Raw genomic sequence first — 14,803 nt, 5'->3', positions numbered from 1 at the left:
AAAAAATTTCGGTAAAATGCGGTAAAATGCGGTAAAACGCGTAATACGCATTTTTACCGCAGTGCGGTAAAAATGCGTATTACGCACTTTTACCGTATGCGGTAAAAATGCGTATTACGCATTTTTACGTAAAAAAATTTTAAGCGTAAAAATGCGTATTACGCATTTTTACGCTTTCTTGTAACAGAAGACGGTAAAATTGCGTAAAAATGCGTAAAATCGGTAAAAATGCGTAAAAATGCGTAAAAATGCGTAAAATGTGTAAAAATGCGTAAAAACGGTAAAATTGCGTAAATACGGTAAAACTGCGTAAAAGCGGTAAAAATCGGTAATTTCGGTAAATTGTGATAAAAGTTTGTATAAGCGGTAATTATTATGGTAAAAAATTACTTTGTTTTTATCAAGTCAGATAGTTGTTAAATAATTAATTACCCTCTAAAATTAAATTAGTCTCCTATATAAGCTTGACAAAAGTCAAGAAAGACTACCAACCTCAAAGTTCTTCAGTGATCTGATTAGTATACCAAAATCACTACCGAATCAAACCATCTTCAAGAAACAATGTCTCTTTGGAATTATTTTACCAAGCTAGACAGAGAAGAGGATAACATCTCTGGCTCTGGCAGAAAATCAGGATTTGCTGAGTGCAATAAGTGCAAAAAAGTGATTAAGCTGTCTCAAGGTAGCACCAGTGGAGTTAAAGCTCATTTAAAGTAAGTGTTTTACTCTTACTATAATTTAGTATATTTTAAACCACTGATCTCAAAATATAACTAGATAGCGTATTCTATTGTTGTTTTCGAAAAAATATTGAAGCAAAAATTGGCCTTAAATATTTTTTAAAGTTTACAAACAAATTTTTAAAAAGTTTATAGAAATGAAATGATTTTAAAAAAATTAGACAATTAAAGAAATTGTTTATTTAAATGTTAAAGTTCAAAATATTCGATATAATTTTTTTATGTGCAATTTACGATTAAATTAATATTTATGTATAACTTATGTACCTTTTAGTTCTTAGTTACCCAATACAGTGTGCTAGAAGGTTGATAACACAACTGAATGGTAAGCGGCAGTGGTGTCTACCTACAATTTTGACAAATTTTATATTTTCAATAACGCAACATGCAGTTGTGCTACTAACCTTCTCAGGGCGTGTCTAGGGGATGTCTGCTACGTCGTTGGACATACCCAAAATATGTATCTTTATATATTTTTTCACAACTTCAATATTTTGAATAAATATGATGCGTCGGTAGATTTTTTATGAACTATCTACTACTGAAACATTGTAATTCGCATCCTTTTAAACATATATAATTCCACTATTTTATTTCAGATCCTGCAATCCGCTATCTTTTTACCAGATGCAAAAAGTCGATAACGAAAATAAAGAGAAGAAATTTCAAGAAAAGAGGAATGCTCAGGCAGAGGCTGATAAGTCCAGTACCATAAGAAGATATTTTGGTCCTATTAATAAAAACAAAAGGCTTGATAACCTCCCACATGATGCATCATCAAGTCACCAAACAAAAATGGACGACTTTACTGAAACAATAAAGTGGCCTTCACAAAGTGCTCAACAGTTGGAATTTGATACCATCCTAACCCTTTCACTAGTTCTCTCTAACCTCCCGTTTCACGTTATTGAAACTGCTGGCTTCAAAATGCTGCTGAATTATCTTTGTCCACAAGCCAACCTAAAAAGTCCAACCACCTTATCCAAATTCAAGCTACCAATGATTTATCGCAATCTAAGACGTGATGTAAAAATGCAAATTGAGAGAGACATCCCGCATTGCGAAATGGCAGCTTTCACTACAGATGGATGGACTGCAAGAAATGGTGATCCCTTCGTCTCCCTTACATTGCATTATGTTACCAAAGACTTTGAACTCAAAAACTTATCTTTGGATTGCCAAAACTTTATTGGGAGACATACAGGGGTTTTGCTTGCACAAGGAATAGACCACATGATTTCTTAATTTCCTGGTCTTCAGAGGGAAGACCTTTACAAAGTGGGTGTTACTGATGCTGCAGCCAACATGAAGAAAGCAATCACGGAAAGCAAAGAGATCAGTGATCATCTAACCTGTGCCGATCATCTGCTCAACACTTGTTTAACAAAGGCTGTAGAAAAATCAGAAGGAATCAATGGTATAATTAAGAAATGTAAAGGGCTTGCTCAAAGGACCCACCAAAGTTCATTAGACTGGCAGGACATCAAGAAAGCGTGCGTGGAAGCAAATATAGAACCAGTCAAGATCATTCAGCCAATTGTAACAAGATGGAATTCTAACTTTATGATGCTTAAGTCAATCCTCAGATTGAAGGCTGGTTTACTGGTTGCTCTAGAAATTCTAAACAAACCAGATCTTCAAAGTTTGATTCCGGATGAGTTAGAGTTTATTAGTATTTACAACATTTTACCATTTCTGGCAGAATGTAAGCGATGCTCTGATTCCTGGTCTTCTGAAAATCTAGTGACTATGCATAAAGTTCAAAAAGACATATTAAATCTCCACTTGCTTTGCAAAAGAACCATAAATGACATTGAAGAGCGTGACCCTCAAGTTGCAGAGTGCCTACACAACTTCATGAAAGAATTTGAGAAGGGTTTACCTAATTATGGCGTTGGAGTCAAATACTATAATGTGGGTTCACTTCTGCACCCATATTATAGAGGATATACACTCAAAAATATTGCAAACAGTGAGGAAGGGAGGGAAGCCGCCATCAAGGAATTGGTTGACAATCACCCAACCACAATCCAGTTCTGCGAGTCATTGGTTAATGATCATACTTCGCTAGAAACATCAGATCTTGACGAAACTATGGATCCAGGGGACCTTGAGTTTTTGAAAGACAGGAGGCAGGTTTCAGCGCATCGCCCTGGGACTTCACAGCCTAGCCAATCAAAGCTCAAGCCACCCTTGATGCTTGAATTTGAAAAGTATCAGACTATGGCCTTACCTGAAAGGGATGTGGATGCTTTAGAATGGTGGAAGCAAAATAAAAATGAGTTACCTTTGCTAGCTGGCCTGGCTAGAAGTTACTTGGCTATACCTGTGACTTCTGCTTCATCAGAAAGAATGTTTTCAGTAGGAGGTAGGACAGTTACTGATTTTAGACATAATGTAAAACCAGAAAACACTAGCATGTTAGTTTTTGTGAGTCAAAATTACGCAAGGGTTCCTTCTAACCTCAACGATTGGGAAAAAACTTGCGAAGAAGAGCCGTATGAATTACCACATGTCACACCACCAACTAAGAAGACTCACCAACAGGGAAAATCACATAGTCAAACTGAAACTAAAAAAAGAGGTGCACTTGAAAAGGCTTCTCCAACTTTATCAGATACTCAAACTGGTCCTGAACCTAATAAGCAACAACAGCTACAGTTAGATACTCAAGAGAGTCAAAGGACTCTAGCTCAACAAGAAGGGTATGAAGTGACTCAAGGTAAAGACCAAACTCAAAGTGTCTCTTTGTTTATTCCAATGACACTCCAGCACAATCAAAGTAGAATCAAAAAAGCAAAATTAGGTAATATAATGAAGTCAAATTGGAAGGGGAATGAGAAAAAAAAGTACAGAGCATCTGAGCTTGCAAACGTTTTATTAGAGACAGATGATGATATATCTGATGATTAATTTTTTATCAATAACTTGTTTGTTTAAAACTGTAAATGTAATATTTACTAATAGAAATACAAAAAGCAATTTAAAGCATCTTTTTTTAGTTTTTCGGTAATCAGCAAAAAAAGAGGTAATTTGTGATAAAATGCGGTAAATCGTGATAAAATGCGGTAAATCGTGATAAAAAGCGATAAAAAGTGATAAAAACGGTAAAAAGTGATAAATGCGGTAAAAAGTGATAAATGCGGTAAAATTGCGTATTACGCATTTTTACGCAAAATTACCGCGGTAATTACGCATTTTTACGCATTTTTACGCTTTTTACGCAGATTTACGCATTTTTACGCAAATTTACGCAAATTTACACATTTTACGCAAATTTACGCATTTTTACGCATTTTACGCAAATTTACGCATTTTTACGCATTTTTACCGACGGTGCGGTAACGCCGATGCTTACCTGTGTCCTACTGGAAAGTGTTGGTCGATTAAAGCTAAGAAGCGCTTTCCAATATTGGTTTCAACATTTTTGCTAAACGGGGGGTTATACCATATAATTTTACGTTTACGATGTTTACTTTGATGTTTGTCTATTTGCGGTTGGTAGGTGAGTTTTGAATTGTATCCTGATTTAGGTAAAGCCTCTTCATACGGAAGAATAGAGTTATTGAACACAGTTTCATTTATTGCCATAGTTGATAATCTTGACTCAATAGTGCGAGGGATTTCTTTTATTATATTAGGTGGATGGTTTGAATCAGAATGAACATACAAAAATTGGTTATTAGGTTTACAATATGGTTGATAAGAACTGTCGATCAGGTTCAATGTTACATCCAGATAATTGACAATTTTAATATTAGATTGAATGGAGATATTTAGGTTGTTACCTTTAAAAATATGCGTAAAATGCTTTTTAATTTTCTCCATTTGTTGGCCGCTTTTGTTTTCAAAAATAGCAAGTCCGTCATCACGATACAAGCCAAAATTATTTTTATCGTAATATTGAGAAAGCTGAAACAATATAAAGATACCAACTAGTTCGCAAACTTCAGCTCCATCAAATGCACCCATTGTGACATCAAATAATCCGCCTCTTTTCTTTATCCAAGCTTCATCGTTTTTAAAAATTAAAGATTTTCTTGCATTATATTGTGAGGAAGCTAAACCTAACTAACCAAGATGCTATTCACAACAATCAAAACACCCGTAATCAACCATTAATATTTTACACGCTATCTAACGAAAATGAAAAGACGCCAACGCCCAAAAACAAGCAACAAATATAAAAACGAGAAACCCGAAAAGAGTGGGGGAGTAAAGGGGGAGAAAAAGAGAAAAGGGGAGTTGGAGGAGCAGCGAAAGGGAAGAAGTGGAGAGAAGAGGAGAAAGAACCTAAGAGATAGGTTACGAGAAGGCTTTGAGAAAGTTACGAAAATTGTTTAAGTAAGGGAAGACAAATTATAGACATAAGGGATATACGGGAGGGCATTTAGGATAGGGAAATTTATAGTTGGTTACATGATAAACGATAAAAGAAGGAACAGAAGAATTAGTAAGAAACAGTTTTTTTTACATAGTTTAAAGTGGAGAATATATTATTTGTTAATAACGGAAAAGATTTGTTAATCATAAAGAAATATATCACGCGCCAAGAAAAGTAAGTACGCATTATAGCACAAGTCAGAGTGCTACCATTACACAGAACCGAAAGAGGCATCCCAACATCCATACCCCTATCCTCCGTAAATACAAACCATTAAACCCCATTCCCTGTAAAGAAACCCCGACTCACAATAATTAAACGATAAAATTATACATATACACAAAAAACACCCGCCTCACAATATATTAATTTTTTATCGTCATCATTTATAACAACATGTTGTTCGGCGAAACTGATTGCATTGGTAAGAGTGGTTTCACTAATAGATGGGTAAAAATCATTTATATCAAAAATTAGAAATTTGCAAAGATGTTTATTTTTGATGTTTTTAAACCAATCTATAACAAATTGGGTGCTTTGCCATTGATTCAACTGTAGTTTACTTTTTAATTCGTGGATAATTTTAGATAAAATGACTTTGCTAATTCTTCCTACCTTTAAAAGGCGAACTGAAGGGTTGTTAATAAAGTTATCTTTGTGGTCTTTTAAAGTGAAAAAACAACCGGACGATCCGTTTATCTCAATATTATTAAACACTTCATGGTGGATTAAAAGGTTTTTTCCTTCCTTATTTATTTGATCTTTTAATTCTGGCGACGATTTTTTGTTGGTAGAAGTAATTGCATTTGTTAGCAGCTTGTTGTATTCATCTTTAGATAACTTATACAAATTAGATGTTTTATCTGCCTTTACTAATGCTTTATGCGATGTACGTATGGATTTTAAGTCTTTTTGCATATTATTCTGAAACTTGCAGTTTACTTTGCAAAATTTTATAGATTTAATTAGATTTATAAGGTCTTTTTCAAAAGAACGCATTTCATTTATTTGCGGTGGGCATTTTGATGATTTAATTCCGTAGTCTGTATAACTTGAATCATTTCTTGGGTAGTTATTCATGAAGAAGAACGCCTTCCAACTCATTTTCTTTACAAGCATTTCTGTTTTGTTTAGCAGTTTTAAATTGTATTCTTTTTCAGATGGAATCGGTATATTTTTGATTGAGTATTTCAGGTTTATTTTTTCCATTTTGTTGACGACTTGAGAAGAGTGCTCAACTTGTCGGAGCAAATATATACAAAATATATAATGTATTGTTATAGTATAATAATACAAATACTCTTGTTCGTTTGAGAGTGCTCGATACTATTGAATAATAGAGCAATATTTATTTATTTATTTATTTGTATTTATTTGTATTTAGTTTATTTCGGTATAAGTGAAACTACATTTAAACTTAGATATGCCAACCATCTTAAATCTTTCAACGCACTTAAATATAAAAATGACACCGAACTTTCCAAAGAAATATGGATGCTAAAATCTAAAAATCTGAAACCGATGATTACATGGAAGATTGTAGCACAATGCAAGCCCTACAATCAAGCAGCAAAAGTTTGTAATCTTTGTCTCCGCGAAAAATTTCATATATTATCATACAAAGGAGAAAACTTACTCAACAAAAGATATGAAATAATATCAAAGTGCCGTCATGCAAAGAAATTTTTGCTATCCTTATTCGACACCAGGGACTAAAACCTTTGACGTCTTTTTGTTTAGTTTCGGTTTAGTAACGTCAAAACTCGTTCTACCGTGATTTTAATTTGTAATTTTTAAACGGTTTTTAAGTTACGATATACACTATGGCTGATGATTGCCGAAAGGCATGAAACTCAGAGTTCCATAAAAAGGTGTTTTTATTCATTTTATACAAATAAATAAATAAATATATATATATACACACATATGTAGCTGTGTGTGTGTTTGTATGTTTATTTACAAGAAGAAAAAATTGAGTGCTAAGATCTGATAAAAGTGTTAAATACTATAAAAACTCATCTGAATTTTAAAAAAGAAATTATTTAATTTCTACGCTCAGAAAATTAGATAATATGTTTTTAAAAGTGTAAACAAATCAGCATATTCAAGAATGTTAAAATACTTAGAAAAACGCAACTTTAAACTTTTTGATATAAACTTTATCTTATTTGAATCATTTTCTTATGCAACTGAGATATGCTTATTATGATTTTAGTTTTAGAAAGAGTTTAAAATGTTGATTTATATGGAAACATTTACAAATAATCAGTCAACTAAGGGCCTGTTTATATGGAAAGCGGGCTGGCTCGGCAAACGAGCCAGCCCGTTTGCCGAGATATCGACGTCATCAATATTTTAACTTAATTTTATTTTGCGTTTATATGAATAAACGAGCTGGGTGCTTATTCACAACTTTTCCGTAACTCTTGCGTAGCTGAGCAAAAGTTATGAAAAACTTACGCAAACTATTTTTTGCGTAACTATTTGGTATTCACAACTTTTTCGTAGCGTTTGCGTAAAGTTAAGGTTGCGCATGAGTTACGCAAAACTTACGCAAAAACTTACGCAAATATTTAAAAACTATTTGTATAGAATAAGTAGTTAGTATTACTAAATTCTTTTGTTTTGATAGGTATCTACTAAAAATATTATATATATATATATATATATATATATATATATATATATATATATATATATATATATATATATATATATATATATAAATACATATATATACATATATATTTATATATTAATATATATACATACATATATATATATATATATATATATATATATATATATATATATATATATATATATATATATATATATATATATATATATATATATATATTTATATATATTTATATCTGCATGTATATATAATTATATAATAACTAAGTTATTATATAATTATTTATACCTAAGAACGTTATATATAAATTATATATAACTAAGAACGTATATTTTCCCAAAAAAGGAAGTGAAGATGAGATGGAGAATTAAGGAGAATGAACGATTGAGAGAGAGATGTTTCTAGTAATTTCTTCCTTATTTGGGGAAATACACGTACTTAATTTAAATTTTAAATGTTTCTTTAACTAATTTCTTGATTAATTAAATTAAAATAATATACTATTTACTCAGCAAATGATCTAATAAGGAAATAATTAAAAATTATAAATGTACATATTAATTTTTAATGCCTTTACTGATTACTATAAAATATCTGCAGACTTATTTATTATATTTTATTTATTATACTTATTTTTGTTAACAAAATAAAGTTCTTCAAAGTAGCATAAGTAATAAATAAATATTGCTGCTTAGAAGTAGGTTTTTATTTTTATTAACTCTTTTTTTCTACTAAATATTTTACTAATCATTTTTAATATTAATAGTAGTATAAATTTATATTAAATGGTACAAAAAAGTAGTTTAGTGCTTTAATTTATGTATGGCGTTTTATTTATTTATTTTATTATGGCATTATGATAAATATGTTGATGCTAAAATTTTTTGAGAAATTATTTACTCTAGTGTCAGAAATCACGAAAGATTCTAAAAAAAGAGCTGAAAATTGGACGCTTGAGCAGATAGGACTTTTGGTCAAGCTGTATAACGAGAATAAGAGATTGCTTGATAGAAAATTTTCTCCTTGTAAAAAAGATTTATTTTAGATATATATTATATAATAATGATAAAACATTTTTAATGTTAATAAAAAATTTCAATTATTTTTAGCAATCTCAAAACTTACAAAAGACGATGCATGGAGTAAAATTGCAGACCAGGTTTCTCTTGTCGGTTCAGACCGCACAGTGCTACAATGTAAAAAGAAGCTATTTGATCAAAAATCTGAAAGCAAGGGAAAAGCAGCACGGATTATTTCTAGTCTAAACAAGACTGGCGGGGGTGAGGGGTGCTTGGAAGAGCTTAACTCCATTGATCAGCAAATGGTGTCTAAGATGCCAAAAGTTTCATACATGGTAATGATTTTAGAAGAATATAATTTTTGTGTGTTTTATATATATATATATATGGATATATATATATATATATGGATATATATATATATATATATAATATATATATATATATATATATATATATATATATATATATATATATATATATATATATATATATATATTTATATATATATATATACATATATATTTACAGGGAATCACTGGAGGTATTGACTCTCTTCAAAGTCCTACCACATCGAATAACGACTTTATTTTTCAACAGATATCAGGGAGTTTTTCACTACAGCCAAAGGAACAAACGGTTGATCAGTATGCAAACTATTTTTTGTGCAATGCGGTAGTTTAATAAATTTTCTTGCTTATTTTTATTATTTGCTAATATATATATATATATATATATATATATATATATATATATATATATATATATATATATATATATATAACTTGTATAATTTAGCAACAATATGCAGTCTTCAGATTGCAACGATAATGAGATTTACAAAGAGAATATAGTGCAATCTAGTTCAAAAGAGTCCAAAAAAGTATTTTTATATTATTTTCCCAAAAAATATGTTATTTGTATTTTGATCCCTAGTGTTCTTTTCAATTTTTGGCAGTAATCAGTACTCATATTGAATTATAGACACCATTGTTGCACGATACATCCTCAATTACCAAAGAATTGCTAAGTTCCACTGCATCAACTAGTTCTCCTACGTTTTTGACAATACAAGACAAAGCGTCTGTTGAGCCAATTTTTACAAAACAGGTGCATCACTCCCTTTAAATTATTTTTGTTTTACAACAAAAGTAAATAAAATAAATAAACTACTACTTATGTTTAAAATTGTTTTATTTCTTAACATCGAATTTAAATTTAATTTTAGAATATCGAGTGTAAACAGTCACTAAAGTCCTCTAAAAAACGAAAGTTATCGCCATCAAATGTAGATAACTATATGATAAACATGTCCAAGCTTGGTCAACAAATTATTGAAACCGGACAGCAAATAGCGTCTGCTCTTAAGCCAACTATTCTAACTGATCAACCACTTTTGGAAAGTATTGGCGACACCTTAAGATGCATTGCAGAGTCAACAAAAAGTCTCGCGGAGTCATCTGAAAAGATGACTAATTCCCTGAAAGAAATCGCTTCAGCAATCTCAAATAATTAATAAATGTACATTATCTAATTCATATTATCTAATAAATTGATTTGTTATTAATTTTATTTATTACCTAATAATAGTTAAAAATGTTCATCATTAGCTAAAAACGAATGTTCGAATGGCAAAAAATGAAACATGAAACAAAAAAAATTCTTAAGTGAATAGCATAGCTGTTCTATTATTGATTTAAAATAATTTGTTCTAATGTTGATTTAAAAACAAAAGCTAAATTTTTAAGACCCTTTGCACATTAATAGCATCTTAGAATAATCAAATCAATATTATAGTTTTAATAAATTGAATGTTATTTTATATTTGTTGATTAATTTAACATCTTTTCAAAATAAAACAAAAATTAATTTATACAATCCCATATGAACTTATAGACGTAGACATCGCACAAAAACATAGACATAAATATCATTATTAAAGTTTAAAAAAAGATTTTTATTTTACACACTAAATTTCTTAAATAAAGAAAGCTTTTTTTTTTAAATAACAGTTTTATTTAATAACACAACGTTATAAAACATGGGGATGTCTATTGGCAAACATATAGTTTTTCAAATCATTTCTTCTAGTTAAACCAAGTCGAATTTGGTTGATTTGTCTTCGACCAACGTGATAAAAATTACTATTATTTTCAGTGCTGTTATTATCTGTTATCATCTCAGTGTTACCAACTGCATCGTCGCTAGCTACTACATTATCTGGCTCTTCTAAACCCAATGAATTGCACATATTCTCAAGTAATACACAAGTATAAATGATCGAACAGCACTTGGTAGGAGAATATTGAAGAGTTCCGCCACTTTTATGTAGACATCTCCACCTGTTTTTGAGACTGCCAATACAACGTTCTATTCTACTTCGAACCCTTGAGTGGGTTTTGTTGAAAAACATTTCTTCAGGGGTAATTGCAGGACTAAATGGTGTAATCATGACTGGCGATAACCCGTATCCTGAATCACCAAAAAGAAAACCTGCAACTGGATCAGCTTCCATCGTTTGTTTTAAAGTAGAATTTGAATAAACAAAAGCATCATGACATGATCCTGGATATTTAATTACTACATCTCTGAACTGTCCATCATAATCGACAACAAATTGGCAATTTATAGCTGAATAGCCTTTTCTAAAAAATGAAGCAAAACATATTAATAAGCAAAATGAACGAATTTTTATAAGTTAAAATGTATAATTACACTATAACTATAATTAGGAACTAGAATTTTAACTCTTCAATATGATCATTTAGATCCTACAGTAATAAATACTGAATAAAAAAAAAATAAAAATGTCAATCATATTATTTAATAGTAATTTGTATACTACTCAAGCCTATTTAAAGATTACTTTGGCTCATTTAAAAACTATTTTTTACCTGCAAATAAAAGCTGGCTCATCAGCCCCAGTGACTCCTTTGATGGGTACCATTGTACCATCAATTAGGCCCAAAAGACCCTTTACTCCACAAGCCTCAAAATAACTTTGTTTCACTTTAGTTATTTCTTCTTGACTACTGTACCATTTGACAAGGTAGCTGTAGTGTTGCATAAATGACTCACAAAACTGATGGATTATTCGGCTAGTGCTAGCCTGGCTCATCTCAGAAGTGTCGCCTAAAATTAAAAAATAATAAACTTTCATAGCTTCATTCAGATGTAGTTTATGATTGAATTTATGAATTGTTTATGTTTACAGAAAATTCTTGAATAAAAACTGTGATTTTATACAAGATGTGTGACCTTAACTTTTAACCTTACAAAATAATACATAGTTTTGTGAAATTGCAGTTATTCTAAAAAAATTAATATGTTCTGTTAATTTAAAAAATCATGTTTGGTTTTTGTCTCTTAAAGAACGTACATTTATAATCTAAACACTGGACTAATATCAATTAAGTGAAGCATTAGCTAACATGTTTACTTTTTTTTAAGTATTTTTAAATACATTTCAATAACATATATAAATATATACACATAATATAATTCTTACCTATTGGATTTTGAAAGCTTCCTGTTGCTAGAAACCTTAAAGATACAAGTACTTTAGTTTCTGGTAAAATGGAATTATTTTGGCCAGTTGTTGAAGACAGATCATCCTGTAGAGTGTTAACAATCTCAGATATTTTACGCAACGGTAAACGAAATTTCTGACGACATTCAACATCTGAAAAATCATTAAGGACAGCACGATGAGCCTTTCGCCAATTTTGATTTTGGAATACAATTTCTTGAATCATTTGAATATCCATTTTAACTAGAATATTTCAAATAGCATTTCAAATAGCTAATTTAATATGCTATTCTATATAAAATCATATAATATTATTCTGTATATATTACTAAATTAGTAATTTTAAATCAATAACGTATTTATTGCACCTAATAATAATATTATTATTATGCGCAATGAACACGTTATTGATAAACACGGTGTTGATATAACTAATATATATACATATATTAAATTTAATATACACATATTTTATTATAATAAAATGTGTGTGTAAAAATGTATGAGTAACAATGATGTTACTCACACATACACATATATTAAATACGTGTGTATGTATGAGTAACATATAGTAACAAAATCTATGTGTATATTAAATTTAATATATGTACATGTATTAGTAATATATATTATTACTAAAAGACTTTGATGAATATTGTACATTATTATTATATGTAGGGTAAAGTGGGGTATTAAGCCCTATGGGGCATTAAACCCCATTTACTCTGTTTATATAATAAAATGCCTAAATAATATTGCATCTATATTAGCACAAATATTAACTCTCTCTCTTTCTGAGAGAGAGGTAATATTTATAGAATATTTAGAGGTAATAGAGAGATTATAGTAATATAGTAATAGAGAGTAACATAATAGAGAGAGAGACAAGAGTATAAAGTATATACTTCAATAATATTATTGTATATAGATTTGTATATAGTATTTGTATAGTATTGTATATAATATAGTTGTATTATAATACAACCATAAGTTAATATAGTATGGATATATCATATAGTTTTGTAATATGACAATAAATAGCTATTAAGGTAACTTAACTTACTTACTAAGTTATTGGCTTACTACAAATCTATATGAAATATTCATACTAATATGGATATATCATATATAATCATTAAGTTATCTTAATAACTCTCATATATATCATTAAGTTATCTCAATAACTATTTATTGTCATACTACAAAACTATAGGATATATCTATACTATAATACCTTATGGTTGTATTATAACACAACTATATTATATACAAACTAAAACATATACTAAATTATATAAATATTACAATTGTATACATATACAACATAATAAAACTATATGTTATACAAACTAAAACAGGGAGAGCGACCATAGTATTACTATGGTCGCTCTCCTTGTTTTAGCCAAGCTATAAGAGCTCTCATATCTATATAATATCTATATTATCATTCTATATCTATATAATCATATTATCATTCTATATAATGGATGGTTTGCTCTAGTGTGAACCATCTAATACCATATAAGAGAGCTCTCTAGAGAGCTCTCCATATATATAGTACCATATAAGAGAGCTAGCTCTCTTATATGGTATTAGTCTAATACGTATGTATTATTTAAGAAATGTATTATTTAAGAAATAACTTAACGTATGTTAATATATGGAAAATATATTATTATATTTACCAAAAATATAGAAGTACTACATAAGCTTGTTTTAAGGTGAAAAAAATATATACATAACATTTTATATAATGGATGGTTCACTCTAAATTGAACCATCTAATAGATGGTTCAATTTAGAGTGAACCATCCATTATATAAAATGTTATGTATATATTTTTTTCACCTTAAAACAAGCTTATGTAGTACTTCTATATTTTTGGTAAATATAATAATATATTTTCCATATATTAACATACGTTAAGTTATTTCTTAAATAATACAACTATAACCTTTTTTTTTACAACAACAATAGCAATATATTATATTTCTATTGTTGTTGTTGTTGTTAAAAAAAAGGTTATAGCTGTATTTTTTAAGTAAATAACTTACGTATAGCAGTATAATATTAATATAAGTATATAATTTATTGGCAGTTACAAACAAAATCTGAAATCTTTTACAATAATTAAAACGCCATTTTTTAATATTAGATGATTTAAAGTTACGCCAAACGTAAGTCAGAAAATAGCAGACGTAACTTTTCTTGCGTAAACTTCGCTGAGCACTTTTTAGGAAAATGTTGTGAATACCGTTTTTTAGACTTTTTGCGTAAGTAAAAACTTGCGCAAAAACTTAAGTTTTTGCTTAGGCAAAGTTTGTGAATATGACTTTGCGTAACTTTGAACTTACGCCAAAACTTACGCAAATTTTTGACTTACGAAAGAGTTGTGAATAAGCACCCTGGCCCGGATAGCGATCCGGGCTAGTTCGTTTATTTATATAAACGCAAAATAAAATTAAGTTGAAATAAGGACGACGTCGAGAT

The 14,803-nt window shown here is 29.5% G+C and overlaps 2 protein-coding genes across 2 annotated transcripts in view; both read left to right on the top strand.

Moving 5' to 3' along the window:
* The first annotated feature begins 4,802 nt into the window (after nt 1-4,802).
* The window catches only part of LOC145192403 (FYVE, RhoGEF and PH domain-containing protein 4-like), a 35,423-nt gene continuing 25,422 nt past the window's right edge, over nt 4,803-14,803 (top strand). The window contains exons 1-2 of the mRNA XM_090098501.1: nt 4,803-5,193; nt 6,546-6,995. The gene's annotated coding sequence lies outside the window, so the exon portion shown is untranslated. The remainder of the gene's footprint in view (nt 5,194-6,545; nt 6,996-14,803) is intronic.
* Nucleotides 8,509-10,527, top strand: LOC149894504 (uncharacterized). Its single transcript, XM_090098588.1, has 6 exons — nt 8,509-8,790; nt 8,875-9,119; nt 9,316-9,431; nt 9,583-9,667; nt 9,769-9,894; nt 10,013-10,527. Exons 1-6 carry the CDS (start codon nt 8,622-8,624, stop codon nt 10,298-10,300), a joined length of 1,029 nt encoding a protein of 342 aa, XP_089954714.1. The 5' UTR covers nt 8,509-8,621; the 3' UTR covers nt 10,301-10,527.

The sequence above is a fragment of the Hydra viridissima genome, unplaced genomic scaffold, assembly GCF_058129835.1.
Source record: "Hydra viridissima isolate aposymbiotic clone 2 unplaced genomic scaffold, HvirCarnegie_v1 scaffold_1, whole genome shotgun sequence".
In the NCBI taxonomy this organism is placed as follows: domain Eukaryota; kingdom Metazoa; phylum Cnidaria; class Hydrozoa; order Anthoathecata; family Hydridae; genus Hydra; species Hydra viridissima.
Note: the sequence above shows the minus strand (reverse complement) of the source record. Positions and strands in the feature narration are given on the sequence as shown.